General features: G+C 40.1%; 1 protein-coding gene and 1 long non-coding RNA gene across 5 annotated transcripts in view; one reads left to right on the top strand and one right to left on the bottom strand.

The window, feature by feature from the left end:
* Nucleotides 1–18895, bottom strand: part of LOC141003644 (receptor-type tyrosine-protein phosphatase delta-like) — a 132697-nt gene that overhangs the window by 25279 nt on the left and 88523 nt on the right. For 2 of the 4 annotated variants that reach the window (XM_073475051.1, XM_073475053.1), the window contains exons 7-20: nucleotides 16403–16672; nucleotides 14748–15329; nucleotides 14142–14287; nucleotides 13130–13274; nucleotides 11169–11474; nucleotides 10126–10319; nucleotides 9693–9719; nucleotides 9124–9241; nucleotides 8084–8671; nucleotides 7569–7669; nucleotides 7174–7430; nucleotides 5858–5951; nucleotides 3831–4040; nucleotides 2651–2811 (exon numbers count right to left, since the gene is read on the bottom strand). In XM_073475051.1, coding sequence (XP_073331152.1) covers nucleotides 2651–2811; nucleotides 3831–4040; nucleotides 5858–5951; nucleotides 7174–7430; nucleotides 7569–7669; nucleotides 8084–8671; nucleotides 9124–9241; nucleotides 9693–9719; nucleotides 10126–10319; nucleotides 11169–11474; nucleotides 13130–13274; nucleotides 14142–14287; nucleotides 14748–15329; nucleotides 16403–16672 — 3199 coding nt within the window. The remainder of the gene's footprint in view (nucleotides 1–2650; nucleotides 2812–3830; nucleotides 4041–5857; nucleotides 5952–7173; nucleotides 7431–7568; nucleotides 7670–8083; nucleotides 8672–9123; nucleotides 9242–9692; nucleotides 9720–10125; nucleotides 10320–11168; nucleotides 11475–13129; nucleotides 13275–14141; nucleotides 14288–14747; nucleotides 15330–16402; nucleotides 16673–18895) is intronic. The other 2 variants (XM_073475052.1, XM_073475054.1) reach the window with 1 other exon arrangement.
* The window catches only part of LOC141003645 (uncharacterized), a 106491-nt gene that overhangs the window by 12038 nt on the left and 75558 nt on the right, over nucleotides 1–18895 (top strand). The window lies entirely within an intron of this gene.

Below are 18895 nucleotides of genomic sequence, written 5' to 3'. Positions count from 1 at the left end.
GGGTAGGATCACAGCTTACATAAATGTTTTTTTGTTGAAGATATAAGTTTTCAACACATAACATTGTTGCGCACAAATCACACAAAATGCCAATTACTACATAATGTTGCTTTAACTAGTGATTTATCATTTATCAATTATGGTTAAAATAAGTGTGACCTATAATTTTTTCACAGATTTTTAGTGTACATTGTCACCTCTGACAAAAACAAAAAGTTGTGTAAATCAAGTGTTAGTTTCATAAACAGCAATGCAGTTTATTCATCAGTAAAAGAAAGAATCAATAAAACATTGATCACCTTTTGCAGGACATTCATATTAATATACAAAACACAAAAATATATACAGAATATGTATGACGGTAATATAGTGGAGTTTTGACATTATTCATTTCATCTTTATGACTAATAGGTAAAGATAAAACACTGGTGCATTGCTAATAGTAAGTAAAATGTATTAAACATGTTCATTTTGATGGGCAGAGCATGATTTTATGAATGACTTGAACTCCAGTGAGCGACCAATTTCTATATGTTTAAATATAATATATTCAGTGTAGGGACACAAAAAAAGGATTTAAAGGGAATTAGTTATTGTCTACCTCCTTCTCACTCTTACCTGTCTGGTTTGCTGCTCCATTGGTGGGCAAGAAAAGAAATATCGACACAACATTAGGTGGTAAGACCTTTGGCTTTATATAATGGATAATTCCAGAAACTTTGCTGTAGAGTAAGCGAATGACTGGCTGCATAAGAGACAAAATGATACCAATCATATCTCAATTTTGCTTTACGTGCAAGATTAGTGATGCTTCACTTCAGAGATTATGCTCAATTATGCCGCCTTGGGGCTCTTTGTTTCAAATACTACAGTTTCACAGGTGCATCCAAGATTTGTACATTGTATCTCTGCTATTTCAAGCAGTTTCAGCTGATTGCTTCTTGTTCAAGCATAAAAGTCATCTCTTGACTCCTAATTGCTGTGTCTGTTTTTTCCCCACAAAAAAGCCTACCACTGTTTTTTTTTTTATTTTTATCAGGAATTATGCATATTCAAGATTTATGCATGTGGTATTATAAATACAAACATGTCGGATCATTATTTTATGATGCATATACTGTATTCAAATGTATTTTAGCATATTTTAAACATTTTTGTTTGAAAAATGACCAGAATCTATTGGTCAGGTAGCAGACACAACTAGACTTGAGTTATTCTGTGTGTAGGTGTTCAATTTACTCTGATTTATGTTTCTCTGTGATGAAGCTGCACATTGTTATCCCCGTGTCCTTTCCTAGAGCTCAACATTAACATGGTTGTTGCCCTTTGTTTTGCACAAGAGGAGCACTCTGTCGCATAAAAATTGATCTCGACAAGAGAAATATCTCCTGGTTATGCACCGATGTTCCCTAACGTGACACTGGCTTGGTAATTGATGTGAAAAACTGCCTGCCACAGATGGAAATTCTGAAGCCCCCCACACTCACGCTCTTTGGTCACTTTCAATTCACATTTGTATTAACTAAACCAAAACTTGATATGGATGGAATCCAAGGACAATAAGGTGTAAGAGAGAGCCAGAATAAAGCTGTATGCTTAAACCTCTTACACGACACTGCTATTGATGTATTTTTTTTTTGTCTTCAACACTGATTATAGCTTGTGCTGACTTTTCATTTACTAATCTTACCTTGGCAAAATTACTTTTTTGAAGACTACTGTGAAATTCTGCTTAAGGCTGGGCATTTGATTGAATGAACTCTCCGTAAAATTATGGAAAAGGTGAGAAGAGAAAAGATATTGAAGGACGAATGCATGTGAGATATTTGCACTTGTGTGACGTGGCTAAGCAGGCGGGCAGCATAAGGTCAGAGTCGCGATCTAAAGCCACTCTCTTTTGTGAAATAAGTAGTAGTAAAAGAGGAGGAGCTGGGGCGGCTGCGATGCTTACCCAGGCCCCAGGGCCTCTGTAAAGCTGCACACACATGCAGTGACATGGAGCAGATAGTCAAAGCTCTGCCCTCCTACGCTTGACTGATGAGCAGTGACAGCACGGGGTCTCGCTACCACTAGGGGGTTTCAGACAAAAGGGCTGTTTTGATTCAGTGTGAAAGTGCGCTGCCGCAGTTTTCCATGTGTTTGCCAGTGTGTGTTTGTGCGTGCAGGGGGGTAGATGAATGTGTCTGATTTACTCTCTGTCAACGCATGTGTCTGTTGAAGGATTGTAGGCGTGTGTGTTTGATGGCAGCATGTTTGAATTTACTCATGTGAGATTTAGAGTGCGTGTGATCTACTGAGAGTTAGGGTCACGGATAGTCTAAAGATTAACGCGCCTCAGGCTTTAAGTTAAATTCTTACATTTGGTGTTTCTCCACTTACATGTGCTAATTGAGGATTTGTGCAGAGCATGGTACGTGTGCTGGCGTCATGAATGTTTAATAATTAATGTTCATGCATAAATGTATAGTGGCTATGCATTAATTTTAAATGCACATACATAAGTAATAATGTTTATATAGTAGTGCATGTTTTGCACTGTCCCCTTGCGTTGAATGTGTACCACCATTGTATGCACAGTTAAGTGCAGTAGTCACATCTGATTATTTTATTTTCATAATTTTGTATGCAGATTATCATTTCATATCCTCACCTCTTGTAGAGGAGGATGGCAATGACGATGCATATGATGAAGACAACAGCAAGCACTGGGCCCACCACCCAGATAAGGCCTTCCTCCTCATCGATGATCGGCTGGGGGTCGATGTCGGCTGATACAACCGGGTCGGAGTAGGGGCTCGTGGCATACATGATCTGAGCCAAGGAAAGACAAATCAAGGATCAATTTTCTGTCCTTAAATCTGTGTTGTGATCTTTTGTTTTACACATACCAAAACTCATTCACCTTAAGTTACATGAACATTCAGAACTTGTGCTGAGGAAGGGAAACATTAGATCAAGACACTCAGGCTCAAGATATTCAAAGCACTACTGCAAGACTTAAATTAATTTACCCCCACTACAGAGCATATCTAACAAGACTCTGACAAAGACAGCATGACCAACAATACAAATTAAAAGCCAATTCAAAGTTTTGCTATGCAATTTCTGCTAAGCTGCAGTTTGGCCAATCAAAATGATCTTCAGTATCTCTCCCATACAGGAGCCTTGATTGAACTATTTCACATTCTAAGAGGAGATAATAAAAATGGTCTTGTGGGAAGAAAATATATGCTTCAGTGGGCAAATTAGAGATTTCCCTCCGTCCGTCATTATCGTTTTTGCTCTACCTGAACTCGGGGTTAGCGGAGAGAGTGCGAGGCAGGACTGTAGACCCTGCAGCTCATCAAATCCATCATCACGCCTGCAGCTGCCTAATCATGCGGCTTTCTGGTCTTCCGTCCAGACAGACACATGCACACACGCACACACAGTAGCTGCAACGGCGGAGATAAGGTGGACTGCACGTAGGACGCAATTAAAGAGGAGCCCTGTTATCGGGGTATTCTCGCGATCAGCTAAGGTCTTAAGGGGTTTCTCTCCCTAAAGCAGCGAGGGTCAGCTTTCATGGGCCAGCTGCAGCTATAAGTTTTTAAGTCAAAAGCCTCACAAGGGCTCAGATGTAACACATCTAACCATAAGCAAACTCTGACCCTCCGCCACGATGCAGTGGATTTAACCCTTTATTGTTCATTAACATATACAGCCCAAGAACCAGAGATCGCTAGCATGGGATAACCTGAAGGCGAGCAAGCTCATGTCTGAAGCTGAACTCAAGTATAATATGAGACACATATGAATGAGATAATACATGTGTGAAAGAGCAAACCTACGTTTTCAGACATCTCCAGAACAGCAAGCACAAAGAAGATGTACTCCTGGCCATTCTGGAGTTTCTTGTTTTCAAAGTCGCCGTATAAGTTGCCATCTCCCAGGGTAAAATCTTTGGGCAGGGCTTTGTAGTAGGCAGCGATATAGGCTTTGGGTTCTGCCTGCCTTTGGAACCGAAGGCCTCTGCTAGTTCGGTTTATCTCTTTCAGCAGCTACAGTGAGGAGTAAGAAGCAGACAGTTGATAACACGTAGGGACACTTTCCAGCATACACATGAAAACAGGGCTACACAAACCAAATCAGGCTATCTCGATTTTTTTCTTTTTCTTTCTGATTGCTGAGCTGAAAACGCTGATTGCGAGAGGCAGAAAATTACAGAAAAGATCAATGACTTATTTAATCTTTTTTTCTTGACTACAAAAGATTGTGAAATTAAAAGATTGTGTGAATTTCCAGCATACAAAACAGTTGAGGATTATCCAACATTGTCAAACAGTAAGGGAAAAAAAGAGAGAGACTAAATTGATTTACAACTTACAGAGCTCAATTACTTTCGCTTGTTGATACAATCAGAAAGATTTTTTGCTTGAGATGGTTAGATGTAGACAAATAGATTTTGGGGAGATTTTTGCTGGATTTGATTAACAGTGTACAATTATGTATTTTCCAATCCATCGTTTTTTTCCTAAATATGAATTAAAGATATGCAAAGTGAGGATATATTAAATTATGTATCAACAGACGGATCTAAACTACTAGTATATTAAAAAAAACACTGTTTTTGCCTCCTCCCAACCTTGAAGGCTTTTCCAATGCCACATAATTTTCAAAGGGAATTATTACATATTAAACCACAGTTTTTCTTTCTCCAGTACTTAAAGTCTCCTCAAGTAATTAATGTTAGAGCAACAAGCATCCCCTTTGCTCCCCCAACCAACAATAATAATAATGCTAATAGGCTGAAAGGAATGCATCCAGTGTGCCCTTCATCCAAGTCTGTACCATCCAACTTTAAACTTCCAATACAAAGCATGGATCATAATTATGCTAATCAGGCCTGGCTAGTTGTTTGGGCGTCTGATTTCATATCTCTGGCTTACGTGCACAGGTGATTGTGTGTGCGTGCTGTGTGCGCCTGTCATTCACATTAGGGTGTGTGCGTTCTTGTGTGTGCTCTGTTTTGGCTGCGGGGCTGTTGGTGCTGCCCGATAATGTCTTCAATCATCTCTCCTGTCAACACGGCTAAATCTAGCTGCCCTTGGGAAAAGTTGTGAAAAGGTGAGTGCCAATATTGACAAACAAATAAATTCTGACAGAGGGGCGACTTTTGGGCAATCGGTCAAGGCTACAGACATGGGCCTATGGGCATGAGCTGTAAAGACATGGTGTGTTTTCTTTTAGCCTCCTAGACATGTGATATATTGTGATGTTTATACAATTGCACATTTCAAAATAAGCAAGGATTTGGGGGGAGAGACTACAATATGTGCAGATCCATTAGATTCCAATGCATTTAAAGGAATACCTGTAATGTAGCTTAAAGCTTTACAATACATAGTAATAAAACTTTCAATTTCTTACATGCCTAACCATGCCTGCAATGCACAGATCTCAACTGGCTAAATATAAAAGTTGTCAAGTGTTTTGTGCATACACAGTAGCCTAACTCTGCCTGAAATGAGAAGAGACATGCAGGCCTGATGCAGCTCTTCAGGTAATTACCACAGACACAAAGAGGAGGAGGAGGAGGTGGGGAATGGGGGTTGAGTTTGCAGTGCTCTTGATGGCTACTTCATGTTCTCATTTCCATATGAACAGTGCTCTCTGCAGCTATTTGCGTCAATCAGGAAGACTCATCTGCTGTTCCTCCTGCCCTCTTAACTCCCTCAACTTATTTTTTCCAGTTTGGAGAAAAGAAATGGGGTGCACGTGCACACATTTAAGTAGACCCTGTTAAGAAGCTGAGAAAAATAACCGGATAACAGAAAAATACCTGAAATTTGAAATGTCATATTTTTACTTTTCTTACCTCCTCTAAATTCATCTCATCAGGATTGTCCCAGGGTTTGAGAAACTTGCCAGGGCGCTGCTTCTTCAGAGGTACGACCACAATATAATATCCCCTGGAAAGTAAAATGCAAAGCACAATACATCAATATTCTAGACAAGGAAAATATCACTGCCCCTTTTAAAAGAAACAGGTTCACCAATTGCACTGCAAGACAATGGCCACTATTTCCTGTACAAACAAACCCCTGCATGTTAGGAAGAACAACTACTGCATTGCCCAGTGTCCACCATGTTGACCCGAACTGAGATGGAAGCTACCGATTAGGACCTTTTCCCTCTGTTTTCTGTTTAATGTAAGCATGTTCAGTCAGGAAATAGGGTTACACCTTGCTGAGACCCCCCTGAGGTCTAATTAGGAGACCTCTGTGAATGCAGAAGAGACACAGAATTAGAGGGATTTTCATCCATTCATCAGGGTAGCAAGAGAGATAACGGCCTCTGCCAGAGTTTACTGGGCTTCCTGGTTGGGCAGTGCATTAGCTAGCCTTAGCCAGAAAGGCAGTGTGGCAGGCTAATGGGAATCTAATTAGCTTAAGCTCTGGCATGGGACACAGTGGGCCAAGTGCATCCAGCAAGATCAAAAAATCCAAGATGGGTTTGAAGCGTCAGTCTACAATCGGATGTGCTCCTTGGCCTTCTGACAACCCTGGGCTTTGTTGAAAGGCTATAAGAGATTTTACAGGGCTTAGAGGAGTGCGCTTAAATGAGTCGGGCTGCTTCAGTGTGTAATGACTGAGGTGAAGTGGATATTACACTGAAATGTTGGGATGAATATAAATGACTCTATTTTGGAGGAATTATCCCTGACAAGGTCAGCTATCAAGTTGTTTATTTCCATTCACAATGCATGAGTAAGAAATAATCATCAACAATACAGACATTTGCATTGGACAGTTCCACTGCACCATTCTGATGTCTTTACAAGTCACATATTCAACTAAAGTCAAATCATATTATGCTTGATGTAAGTTGGCAATAACAAGTAGGGGCAGTACCTGAATCTAGACTTAGAGGCGGCACTCTGGGTCGATACATCGACTTGGGGGTAATTTTCACTCAAGATTGGGTTTGCTAAAGTTCATAGCCTGCCACGCTTTTATTCTGCACTACTTTGTGTACAGCGACACAGAAAAAAAATAAGTCTGTTAACTTGACTGATAAAAATGCAAACACAACGTGGGGGCAACTCAATTGATTGTTTGAATCATCAGAGTTTTGGGAAGCCCCAGTTACGAGCAATTAGAAATCACCTTTAGTTTGATCATTCCTACTTACCTTACTCTCTCAGATGTCTGCACTGTTGGTAGCTCCACTGTCACCATACCGTCTGAGTTGGTCTTGCTAATCAGGTAGGGTTTGGTGCGAAGGATGTCTGGGGCCGTCATGGTGGACACACGATGCTGCAAACCTCCGGCACTGTTGCCACGGTTGGTCAGGAGGAAGGAGTACTGTGTCTCAGGTTGAAGACCCGTGATTAGCTTCTGTGTTAGCTTCCCATCCACCTCCACACTCTGCCCATTATCGTAGAGGATCTGTATATGCGAATGAGTTGTTTCATGTAGACATTGAAGTCTTGGTCGTGAATGTTAACTGAATAGTTTTAAGTGTCATGGTAATGTGTAGTAAGTCAATGCATATGTTAATGTTAGATTTATCTGGGCAGTGCTCACAGTGAAAGGTTGAGCTGGGTTGTAGGTGTCAGGGATTTCCCAGGTCAGCAACACTGATGTCTTCATGGCAGCTCTCACGTGGAAATTTTTTGCAAACACTGCTAAAAGAAAGGGGGAGCAGGTGATTTAGACACAAAACATCCTTTTTTTGAATCTCTCTCTACCAGTGGTCCCACACCAGTGCTTACCTGATAATGTCTCCTTCAAAACCAGGCTGAAATAAGTACTACACTGAACTCAACACTGTCCTCTTACCTTCTTACCAACACCAACTCTTAAATTAATGACTGATCTTTGATTGACAAGACACAAAGAGACATACATACTTACTCCATGTGAGTTTCTTAAATCATTCTTAGATTAGGGAGACTAAGGGTAGGACAATATGTTAATACCAAAGTCCTCTGCTTGATTCCATACTTTGTCAACTTCTGCCATTTGAGGCTTTCAGGGCACGCAGGGAAAAGTTGATTTTAAAAGGGAAAGGGCTCAAAAGGTTCAGGGACTGGTCCTACCTTGATCCAAAGGCTGTGTCCTGAATTGGACACTTGGGCTATAGGGACCAGAGCCCTTGCTGGTGAAGGCACACATTTTAATATCATAAGTTGTATCTGCCTTAAGGCCATCCAGGATGACTGTTGATTCTGGTGCGGTGATGAAGAGTTCTGAGGGACTGCGTGGGCTGTTGATGTCCTTATATTGCAGAGCATATTTCACTATTTGGCCGTTTCTCTCTGCCAGTAAAACAGGTTGCCAGCTAACCTGAATGGTAGAGGTGGTGGCACCCTCTGCTGTAATGCTCTGAGGGTAGCCGCTTGGGATCTCCTCATTTGTGGTGACCTCTTTGACCGTCTCTTCACCAAAGCCCACCTTGTTGCGCGCTGAAAGGCGGAAAGTGTATGAGGCTCCCTTATGGATCTCTTTGGTAGTGTAGTGGTTCTCCCGCTCAGGGAACTCAATGACAGTCAGCGGATCCACATCTTTGCGGCCAAAACGGAGGCGGTAGCCTTGCAGAGGACCATGGGTTAATGCTGGGGGATGCCACTGGAGGAGAGCTGTGCCCATGTTGGTTGTACTGACCATTAGCCGAGGTTTATCAGGAACTAAGACAGCACCAGTGGAGAAAGTGACAACTTGTTATAAATATGCTTCCTTTTGATCATATTTGTAGTAAATAAACATTCAGTATCAGTTGATCTACTATCTATCTCTCCGTTTGTGTGTACAACTAAGTACTTAACTGTACTTAAGGCGTTGAAAGAGCTGGACTTTGGTGTCCTTTTTTCTTGTCTTTTTTTCACTCTCAACATTTTCCATTATTTTAAAGTGCCTTCAGTACTGCCATGTCACACAAGTGGGTAAGAGTTATTCCACTTGATGAGAGGGCAATTACCTGCATTTACACTTTACATTCTCCACGACAAGAATATTTGCTTGGTGCTCTTTCCCTTATTGGCTGCAGTTTCACAACATTATAGAGCAGAAGTTTTATAGTTAAATCTAGTGTACTAGCAAAGAAACACAGGAGTTTTGTCTGCAGTGATGGTTACGTTACCTGCGCCAGTGGTGGTGATCAGTTTGGGCTTGCTGCGTGCGCCATCACCTTTTGTTGTATAGGCTGCCACAGTAACTGAATATGTGGTCTCAGCCTGTAGCTCTGTGATGATCATTTCCTGTAAAGATGCAGAACTTTAGTTGCAGGACACTCACTGACTGATTTGCAGAGGAAAGCAAACCGAGAGATAAAAGTGGGATCTGATGTCGGCATTATCATCACGGAGGACACAACAGACACATTCTCTCAGCATATACTACAAGTTGAGGCATGCTTCAGTGTAAAATTCTAGCATTGATAAGCTTTAGTAAGTAAATAATTTTGAAGTACATTCCTTTGTTGTGCAACAAAAAAGCATCCTTGTAGAATTCAAACCAGTAAGGTATTTAGTCAGTTAAATTTAATTCGATCTCTGAACGAAATGTTAGTCAGAGATTCCAAATTAGGTTTAAGTTAATATTCAAGCTAATGTTCAAAACTGGGTCCTGAGCCAAAGACACATGCCATTCATGCAGAGGATGACAGCAGGGGAGAACAACATTGAATTTGTGTCAAGTTTAACTACTCACATGTTCAGTTGAATCATCATATTCCCACTGATTATGATAAAAGAATATGGAGAGAAAAGAGACAACAAATAAGGCCCAGATACAGGCTAATCACTGGTGAGAAAATACACACACAGTTTGTCTTCAGCCATTAAATAAATTTGTTTCCTGATAGCAAAGCATTTTAAAATAATTATTAAAGTAAAAGTAGCAATAATGATATAAAGACTTATGCAGATACAAATATGCTCAGCTTCTGCATCCATTGTAAATGTAATCAGTGACAAAACAGCTAATTTATCACTATTTTACAGAGTTTAATTATTGATGACATGGTGATAGCTTTTTTCCGCTTCAAATAAAAGATTTTGCTATAGTGCATGTAAAGGTGATAGGGAGAAAGTGATACTATGTGTCTGAGAGATGAGGTGGCTGGCTGAGGAGGGTGTTGTACCTGGGCATCATCAATCAGGATGTCCTTGATGACTGGCTGTCCTGTGGGCTCCCCATTAACCATCCTGACATAGTGCACCTGGTACCCTCGGATCTGACCGTGCTGCTTGGTGGGCATCGGTGAGCGCCAGATCACTTTAATTGATGAGGAGTTGACAGCCTCAACCTCAACTTTACGAGGTGGCCCACTAGGAACTGGAGGAACACCATGGGATAGAAGAAAAGAGGTCAAAATTATAGAGAACCCCTTCACCCTCTGTTAAAATCTTGCCCAAAAGCCGTAGCGGAAAATGCTGCAGTGACAAAAAAAAATCACAAAAGTGCAGCAAACTGCAACAAGCACTGCATGACATCAATATTTCAACAATGGTAAGGGGGAAAAAACAACAGCAAAAACAGGTCTGACAACTGACCTAATCTTGAAACATTAAAAATGGGTAGAGTGGATTTTTTAAAACATGGAATAAAAATGTATTTTGTCAAAATAGAAAAGTGGAGCCAAAGGGGGGGGAGGCTTCAAGTGTTTCAAATGCTTGAAGCACAACAAGAATTTTGGCTATGGAGCAAGGAAAAAATGAATAAAAAATGATTCTATCACATGAGGGGAGAAAAAATATTTTAAAAAATGGCCTTCAAAAAATATTCTTCCACCTTTTGTTATTCCCACTGTCCAGAACTCCTAAAAATTGAGTTACATAAAAATGCTGCCATTCAAAAACAGTTTAAAAAAATGACAGTTGGGACTGGAAGTTGGAGGCCTGCAGTTGAAAATGCCATACCATGTGTTGAAATTGAGCAGCGTAAGGGGGGAAAAAAGCCCCCAAAAAGGTGCTTTCGCAAAGCGAGTCACAGTTTGTTTGGTAGAAAAAGTGCAAAGTCCAAAATGAGGCTAAAAATATCGAGTGGCGACAGTCTTATTAGAGGCAGGCAGAAGGGGTAGAGAAGAAGAGGGAATTGTAGAAATAGTTGTTAGTATTTGAAGAGTAGTAGTTAAGAGGGGTAGACTGGATTTCCAGCTGGGGCTTTGTTTTAGCGAACACATACCATCCTCCTCTGTGCGGATGAGTTGTGGCAGGCTTTCCGGTCCTGCTCCGACATCTGTATGTGCAGTGACCGTCACTTGGTATTCTGTCCATTTTTCCAAGTTTTCCAAAAGGTACTGGGAGATTTCAGGTGGTATGCTGGTGATTTGTTGAGTTGTAGTGTCCTCCCCTTCAGTTGCAGCATATTGGATGGTGTATTGCGTTATGATCCCATTTTGTAATTCCACTGGAGGTGGCTGCCAACTTACCAGGATGTTGGTGGAGCTGGAGCTAAAGCACCTGACATCCTGAGGTGGGCCTGAGGGTTCTGCTTGGTGGGTTGGATTTTGTGCAGGTTTTGTTTTTTTTGTTTGTTTGGTCAGGCCGTTCATTGAGTTGGATTTTTGTTTGAAAGGCGTTTTTGTTTTGGTAGGGGTGATGATGGTAGAATTGACCAAACAAAGGGGAAAAAAAGAAAAGGAAAACAAAATGACACAAAATGAGGAAAAATCACAAGGACATATATGGGTGAATGAAAAGTATTTTAAATCAATCAAACAGCACAAATAAAGACAAAGCAAATGAAGACCAACACAAAAGTGTACACACTGATGATGAATGGGAGGTGTTGATTGGAAAAAGGACAGCTTCAACATATGTAACCTACCTTTGTCATGAAAAAATTTACCATAAAATCAAAGGGAAACAAAATTATATCCTGATATATCATTTCTTTGAATGTTTGAATTCTAAAATGAAAACCTAAAATTATTTCAAAGTACTTCAGAAATAATTGAAGATAAACCAAAATAAATGTAGTAATAACTAAGACAAATTTGGCAAGCAGTTACCATCAATCCAAAAACATAAAGGTTGATGCTTTTACTAGTTTAAAATAGAAAAATGTTGTATTTGTCACCAACCTTTCCGAAGCCTGTTGGTTTGTGGTAAAAGCCTGATTGTACAACAGAGAGCTTCCCAAGGAGACATGACTGATTTATTAGATTCTGATAACATTGGCATGCACTTTTGAATTAACGTCATCATTTACCTCAGAACAAACATCTGGGCAGAGTTTGAACTTCTGAGCTTTTATACCCACCTGATCTCTGCCCTTGTCTTTCAGAGACCTCAGAGTTATGTTGGATTTGCAAAGTCAAATACAACAGTTCAGTGTTTTTGCAGCTATGGTTTGAGGGGAATCTTTATATGAGTTAAACTGGATTTAATTTAATTTGGTAATAAACAACATAATCCAATTTTTAGATTTTCGACATGTTTCATAAATCTGAGGTCCTTTGGGTGGAAATGTCCCTAACTATGGAGACAATGCTTGCTTTGAGCTTTCTATGATATCATTACTCAACAACTTTATTGATTATAATTTGAATTGAGTAAAAACATCAATGCAGAAAATGGGAAAATCCCTTTCTTTCATCCAGAGAAGTGGTTCTTGAAAGTGTAGCTACATAGAAAGCTCAGTCTCTGAAATTCTCTATTCTCTAATTTTCAGCTGACATGCAATGTCAAGAGACAAGGTCTCCTAAAATGCCCTTTTACTTATAAAAAACAGTTTGGTAACGCATATGTGGGCATTCATATAAATAATTCATGGATTTATCATTCAGTTAAGTCAGACTGTTTTTGCACAACAAAGGTGTAGAGGGGTAGTTTTTGTAACCTTGTCTCCTGACTTCACAGGAAAGCGTGGCTACGCTGTCCGTGCAACCTTTTCAAAGTGAATACTGCATGGTCAGGTAGACTTCATAACACTTATTTATTATTTTGAATGTTTACATCTTTTCAAATGCATGAACCCTCAAAAGGAAAATCTTATTTGCTTTATCTGTGCTCAGGACCTTCCTGACATTTTTGTCACTTTTTGGGATTCTGCAGCACACGTAAAAAAAATTTGGAATGCATTTGAAAATGTGTTCCTTCCCCGAATAGTTTAAACTCTGTCAGATAAGGAAGAAGACCTACGTGTCTGTGGAGTTTCTGCAGAGATCTCATTCGTGTAAGCTCCAACTCCGTGTTTACTACGAGCAGCCAGCCGGAAAGTATAAGTAGTGAAGGGCTTCAAGTCCTTCAGCAGGTATGTTGTTGTCGGCTCAAAGCTGATGCGTTTCTGTGGAGAAAGTTTCATATTGTCAGTTTCAAAATAGACAGGCCGTTCCGAATAAAAATGAATATAAGCATCCTGCCCTTTCTGGTAGGAAAATAAAAGTATCATCTTCTGCTGTCAGACCTGAGACAAGTTGTTGGTCTATATAAATGAATGTGGCAATCAATTTAGTAGACTTTATAGTGATTGGCAAATTGCTTTGTAAACCTGATTCTTCAAAGGCTCTATGTTTACACAAGTGTCTGTCGAATGTCTCAAAGTTAAAAAACAAAAGCAGCTTAAAGATTCACATTACAGATTTGTCATACTGATGTACTGCTTCAGCCATTATCCAGTTATATCGCTGTACTTTTTACTGCTATGCGTTATGGTCAAACATAAGACAATTACTGATGATGACAAGCTAACTTACCATAAATATTGTCACTGTAAATGAAGTCATTTAATTCTAAGAAAATGTTCCCATTTCTTTTTACTGTATTTTATTTTATTTTTATGTGCTGTAGGGCTGAACAATTCATTTAAATATGATCGAAATCACATTATGGTCAAGTGCAATTTTTTGATGAAGGTAAATTGTGTTACAACATACCATTATAAATTGGCATTGTTGTGTGACTGAGATGCCCCTGCCTACAAATCATATTCTCCAACAGTAAGCGAAGATGCCTGTTTGGTACAGACCCCAGCAAGAATCACCATGTATTTAAGAAAATTTGACCTTTTATATTTGATAACACAACATTATAAAACAAAATGCATGAGTGCTTAACACAAACTATTTTACTTTACTATGTGATTTAGCATATTTTTTGATACAGACTTGCATATAATGGGCTGCTAAATTGTCTCAAGTCAGGAAAAAGTTACCTCCTCTTTGTCATCCCTCTTCCTGTACATTAGTTCATATCCTGTGATTTGATTTTCCTGTCCAGTCTGTGCCGGGGCGATCCATGAAAGTAAAATACTTGTTTCTGATTTGGCTTCTCCTTTGAAGTCGGTCGGTTGGGAGGGAACTGCAATGCACAGAACAAAGAGATGAATTCCTTACTATCTCACATCTTGCACTATTCATTATCATTACAGTCATACTTGCACAGATGTCACGGAGGCAGATTGCATTTTTAGCGGATGCAGTTGAATCAGTATGTTCTAGACATATACATAGTCCATGGTTTCTTCTTGCTGAAAATAATATTTGACTTTTTTATAGGAAGTAAACAAGGCATTTAAATTTCTCCTCATACAAAATTATTTTTTCCCACTCGAGAAAGCCAATTGAAGTTTTTGTTGACAGCATGAAGATTTGTGTGTTTACAGCTCTGGGTAATGACTGCAACCCACTAATGAGGATTGGTGACAAAAAAATGTAGCTTCAAAAATGTTTCTGACATTCAAAGTTTAATTGTGGAGTATGAACATTAAACTTTGTTCAATTATGGATTCTCTAGCAACAAAAAAACAAGCTGTGCTCACCTCCTGTCTTAGCGATGATTTGAAGGTCTGGAGAAAGAGGTCCATCACCTACTGAGGTGTAGGCCAAAACCTTGATGTAGTAGGTCTTATTGGGAATGAGGCCCTGGATGGTGACAAAGTTAGACCCCCGAACAATCTGCTTCTCCCAGAGGTTGACGTGCTGGGTGGAATCCATGGTGTAGTAGACTCGGTAGCCCATGATCTGCCCGTTGGCCTCCTCTGGTTCATCCCAGTGGATGACAGCGGTGGTGGTGCTCAGCATGTGACCTCTGACCTGCCTTGGTGCCGTGCTGGGTGCCTGCTCAGCTGTTTTGGCCTCGATGCTCTCGCTAGGTGGCCCTCGCCCAATGTTGTTCACCGCCACCACCCGGAACTCGTAGTCCGAGTATGGGCTGAGGCCTCCCACGCTGTATCGGGTGGTAGCTACGCCATCAATCTCCTTGTACGAGTCCTCAGAGTATTTGGACTTGTGTTGGATGATGTAGTAGGTCACCGGTTCAGGGTTGCCAGAGTCCCAAGTCAACGTTATGCTGGTGGCTGTGCGCTCTGTCACCACAGGAATGCCAGGAGCCTTGGGCAATGCTGTGATGATAATTATTACATAAAAATGAGCAGAAATGCAAATATTACAAACTTATACCTCTGTAGAGTAATTAATTTTATGTTATAGGCAATAAAGATTTTATTTTAATTTGTAGATGGTTGATTTATATTAATTACATTAATTTACCAGCAAATTGGATGTGATTATTAGCCGGAGTGATTATATACAGTATATCTAAGTCAAGAGTGCTTTCTATGAGATGGGTAGATAGTTTTAATATTATTTCAGTTTTCTAGTATACATTTGTAAAAAAACACAAGTTATGTATGAACTAACATGAGAGATTAAAGGCTTGCATACCCCCTGTGTAGCAGATGAGAGTGCTGCTGTCGTTAATCTCAGATTTCCCAGTGTTTATCACTTTAATAATTTAACAGGTAAAGTTATTGCTTTAATTCCCTGCGCCGTGGCACAAGGCAAAAGATTTCGGGGCAATATATTGTCTTTATATGCCACTTGAAGTATGCTTCTGGGGGAGCTTGCCGCCAGACTGTTATATTGTGACTAATATCTCTATGTTATGTCTAGGAAAAACAAAGCTGTGTGTGTGCATATGGGAGTCTGTCCCTCGTGTGCACGTGAACACGGCGACACCAATCTGGGATATCTTTCTGGTACGCTGCGGTGTAGATATGATTACACTCAGATAAGTACCATGCCTACAGAGGACACCAAACAATACTCACTACGTTTCACACCCCTCTCACGCCTCCTCCCTCCCCGCCTCTTGCTAACAGAAATGGTGAGCTTGTGGCTTTGTAGCTCTCCAGCTGAGAGATAAGCACTTCACTATATTCTCGATCTGGCATCTAATGCACTGAGGCTGGTGCCAGGGCTTGTCTAAAGCTTTAAGGAATCCTCCACAGATGACTTATCATGTCAGGGAGAGGTAAATAACTTTCTTAAAAGCACTGCCAGTACTCTCTGCATGGATAAATTACTGCTAACATAAACTAGCTGCAAACTGATGGATACATTTTTAACTGCAACCAGAATTTGAAGCATGTGCCTGTTTTTAATTATAAATAAAAAGAATAAGAAGCAGCTTCACCTTTCACCGTTATCTGTGCCACAGCCTCTATCACCCCCAGGGTTGACATGGCCACACAGGTGTAGTTGGCTGACTGCCGGACGTCTGTAAGCTCCAAGACGTTCCGTCCAATGGGCATGTCGTCCTCTGGCGTTAGGTCTTCAGCACCCAGCATCCACTTGACATAGGGCATGGGAGAGCCCACCGCCACACATGTGATATTGACACTGCCGCCTGGCATGATCTCATTGTCTGTAGGTGGAATGGAGAATCGCGGTGGCACCCGGCGCACTGAAAAAGACGAAACATGGTGTGAAAACCGAGCAGAAAATGGAACAACTGAATTCCTTTGATAGAAAAAATGTTCTGAATTCTCTTTAAATGTTGCCAAAGAAAACTGACTGATGATCTAACAACAAGAACATTAGCAGAATTTTAAAGGTTTAAATGTAGCAGAAAAATGAAATCCTTTTCAAGATACATAATTTGTGATTGATGAAGGTTGGGAAAACACATTTCATTACATTGGATCCAAGACTTGGAGATTTCAATGGTGAATGGGTTAACACCAACATGAGCGCCATGCACAAAAATACTGTATCACCATCAGTACAGATATACAGAACTGCACAAAGTGCTGGAGAGTCAGCAGCACTCCACAGTTGTGTGCTAAGAAACAACTTTCAGGCTGCGCTCTTCCAGCTGATGTGAGATAATGTGCCTCGTCACATTCTCACATCACACAAACATAGATAATACTCCAGAGACGTCGCAAAGGCATCAAAGGGGAATGATGTTTTTTTGTGCTATTCAGGCTCAGTCCAAAGTAGAAACTAGAGCCGTCAAATGTTATGCATCCACATTTTGGATCAACTTAACTGAATCAGCCTGCCATGTTTCCCTGTCTGACCCTTTGGCTACCGTAAAGATACACTGACAAGGTTAAGCTACACTCCTGCAGTGCCATTTATGTACAGTCATGATAAGATAAAAAGCCTGCTATGCTTTCTGCTGGCCTACCTTTATTATAAACAATGCCATGAAGATGGATGAGGAAGGTGAACTTTTTAGAGTGGCTTTAGACTACTCCTCCAGACAGCTCAGAGCATAAAAGTAATGTAATACGTTAATTTCTTTATGCTGACGTATATAATGATGAATCAGAGATCTTTAGCTTATCACAAGAGGACCAATTATGCTGGCACTTAAGCACTAACGTGTCTGGCCAGACTATGTTCTGTGTTTGTACAAATCAGTCCCTGACTGTGAACGAATCAAAATCAAGAACATTAATTGATGCTAATTAATTTAATTTCTACAGGACTGCAGGTCGTCTAAGATAAAGGGCTGAGAGTGGTTATTCCAATTGAGAGGTAAAGCTGAAAGGATTTCTAGGAAAACCACACGTCTTATAAGAAAGAAGTGATACCATGCTATAAGATGCAACTGCAAGACATAACACCGATAAAAACTTTAAAACTACACCAACTGCAATTACGTATGTTACACTTGTTTCTTCCCTTAGAGGCCGAGCTTAACCAAGATTTTAGTTATTTAAGATTATTTGAGAGTTTCTCATGTAATTTTAAATTACAATTACAATTACAATATTTTTGAATAATAATGATTAACAACAGCAACGATGGTATTTATTTCTATTTAAAAAATCATATCATTTGACAGCTCTAGTGCATACGCATTCCAAAAACATATTGTGAGACAAAAAATCAAAGGTTTGAGTGTGCAAAGAAAAGGTTACACTTTTAAGTGAATTTAAATGCTTGACATGACATTCATAATGCACGTGAAGGGTTTCAAGGCCTTTTGAGGGGAGTCTGTCATGCATACATGGAAACTTTGTAAGGCAACCATGTGAGAGAGTCGGGTGGGGTGGGGTGGGGTTTGGTGGGGGGGGGTAACAGGGGCAGTAACAGTGTAAATGGAGGGGTTAGTCTGACAGTGTTACATTGCTGTAAATATGGCTTGTACAGGGTACAGGTCCTGGGAAAACTTAAACACTTAAACACAGAGAAGAGGGCAACAACATCTTAGCACAAAGGGTAAATTAATGGAAAGACAGTGAAAATTGAGACAATATAGTATTTCTCCTAAGGTTTTACTTGTGAGGATTCTTATTCACGAAGATTTCAGCACTGTACAGATGATGTGGATAGCTAGAGGGCTTAGGTACAAGGGAGGCAGACAAGGACTGAAGGCAATGTTATAAAACATCTACTGAAGATTGAAATTAAAAGTAGAGTCAGTGTTACTGCTCATGGTAGTGAAAATAGCTTGGGTTATATTAGAAGAAAACTGTTAAAGGATATTACACTTTTAAAGGTCCCATAATATGCTCATTTTGTCTGCTAGAAACATGCTTTAATTTTCAAAAAACACATCATTTTACTCATACTGTCCATTGCTGCAGCTTATGAGGGCAGTAACTGTATAGTTATGACATCACAACTTTATGAAATTCCTAAAAGCTCATTTAAAGACATATTTTCTGAATAC

This window comes from Pagrus major, chromosome 10, assembly GCF_040436345.1.
Source record: "Pagrus major chromosome 10, Pma_NU_1.0".
Taxonomy (NCBI): Eukaryota; Metazoa; Chordata; class Actinopteri; order Spariformes; family Sparidae; genus Pagrus; species Pagrus major.
Note: the sequence above shows the minus strand (reverse complement) of the source record. Positions and strands in the feature narration are given on the sequence as shown.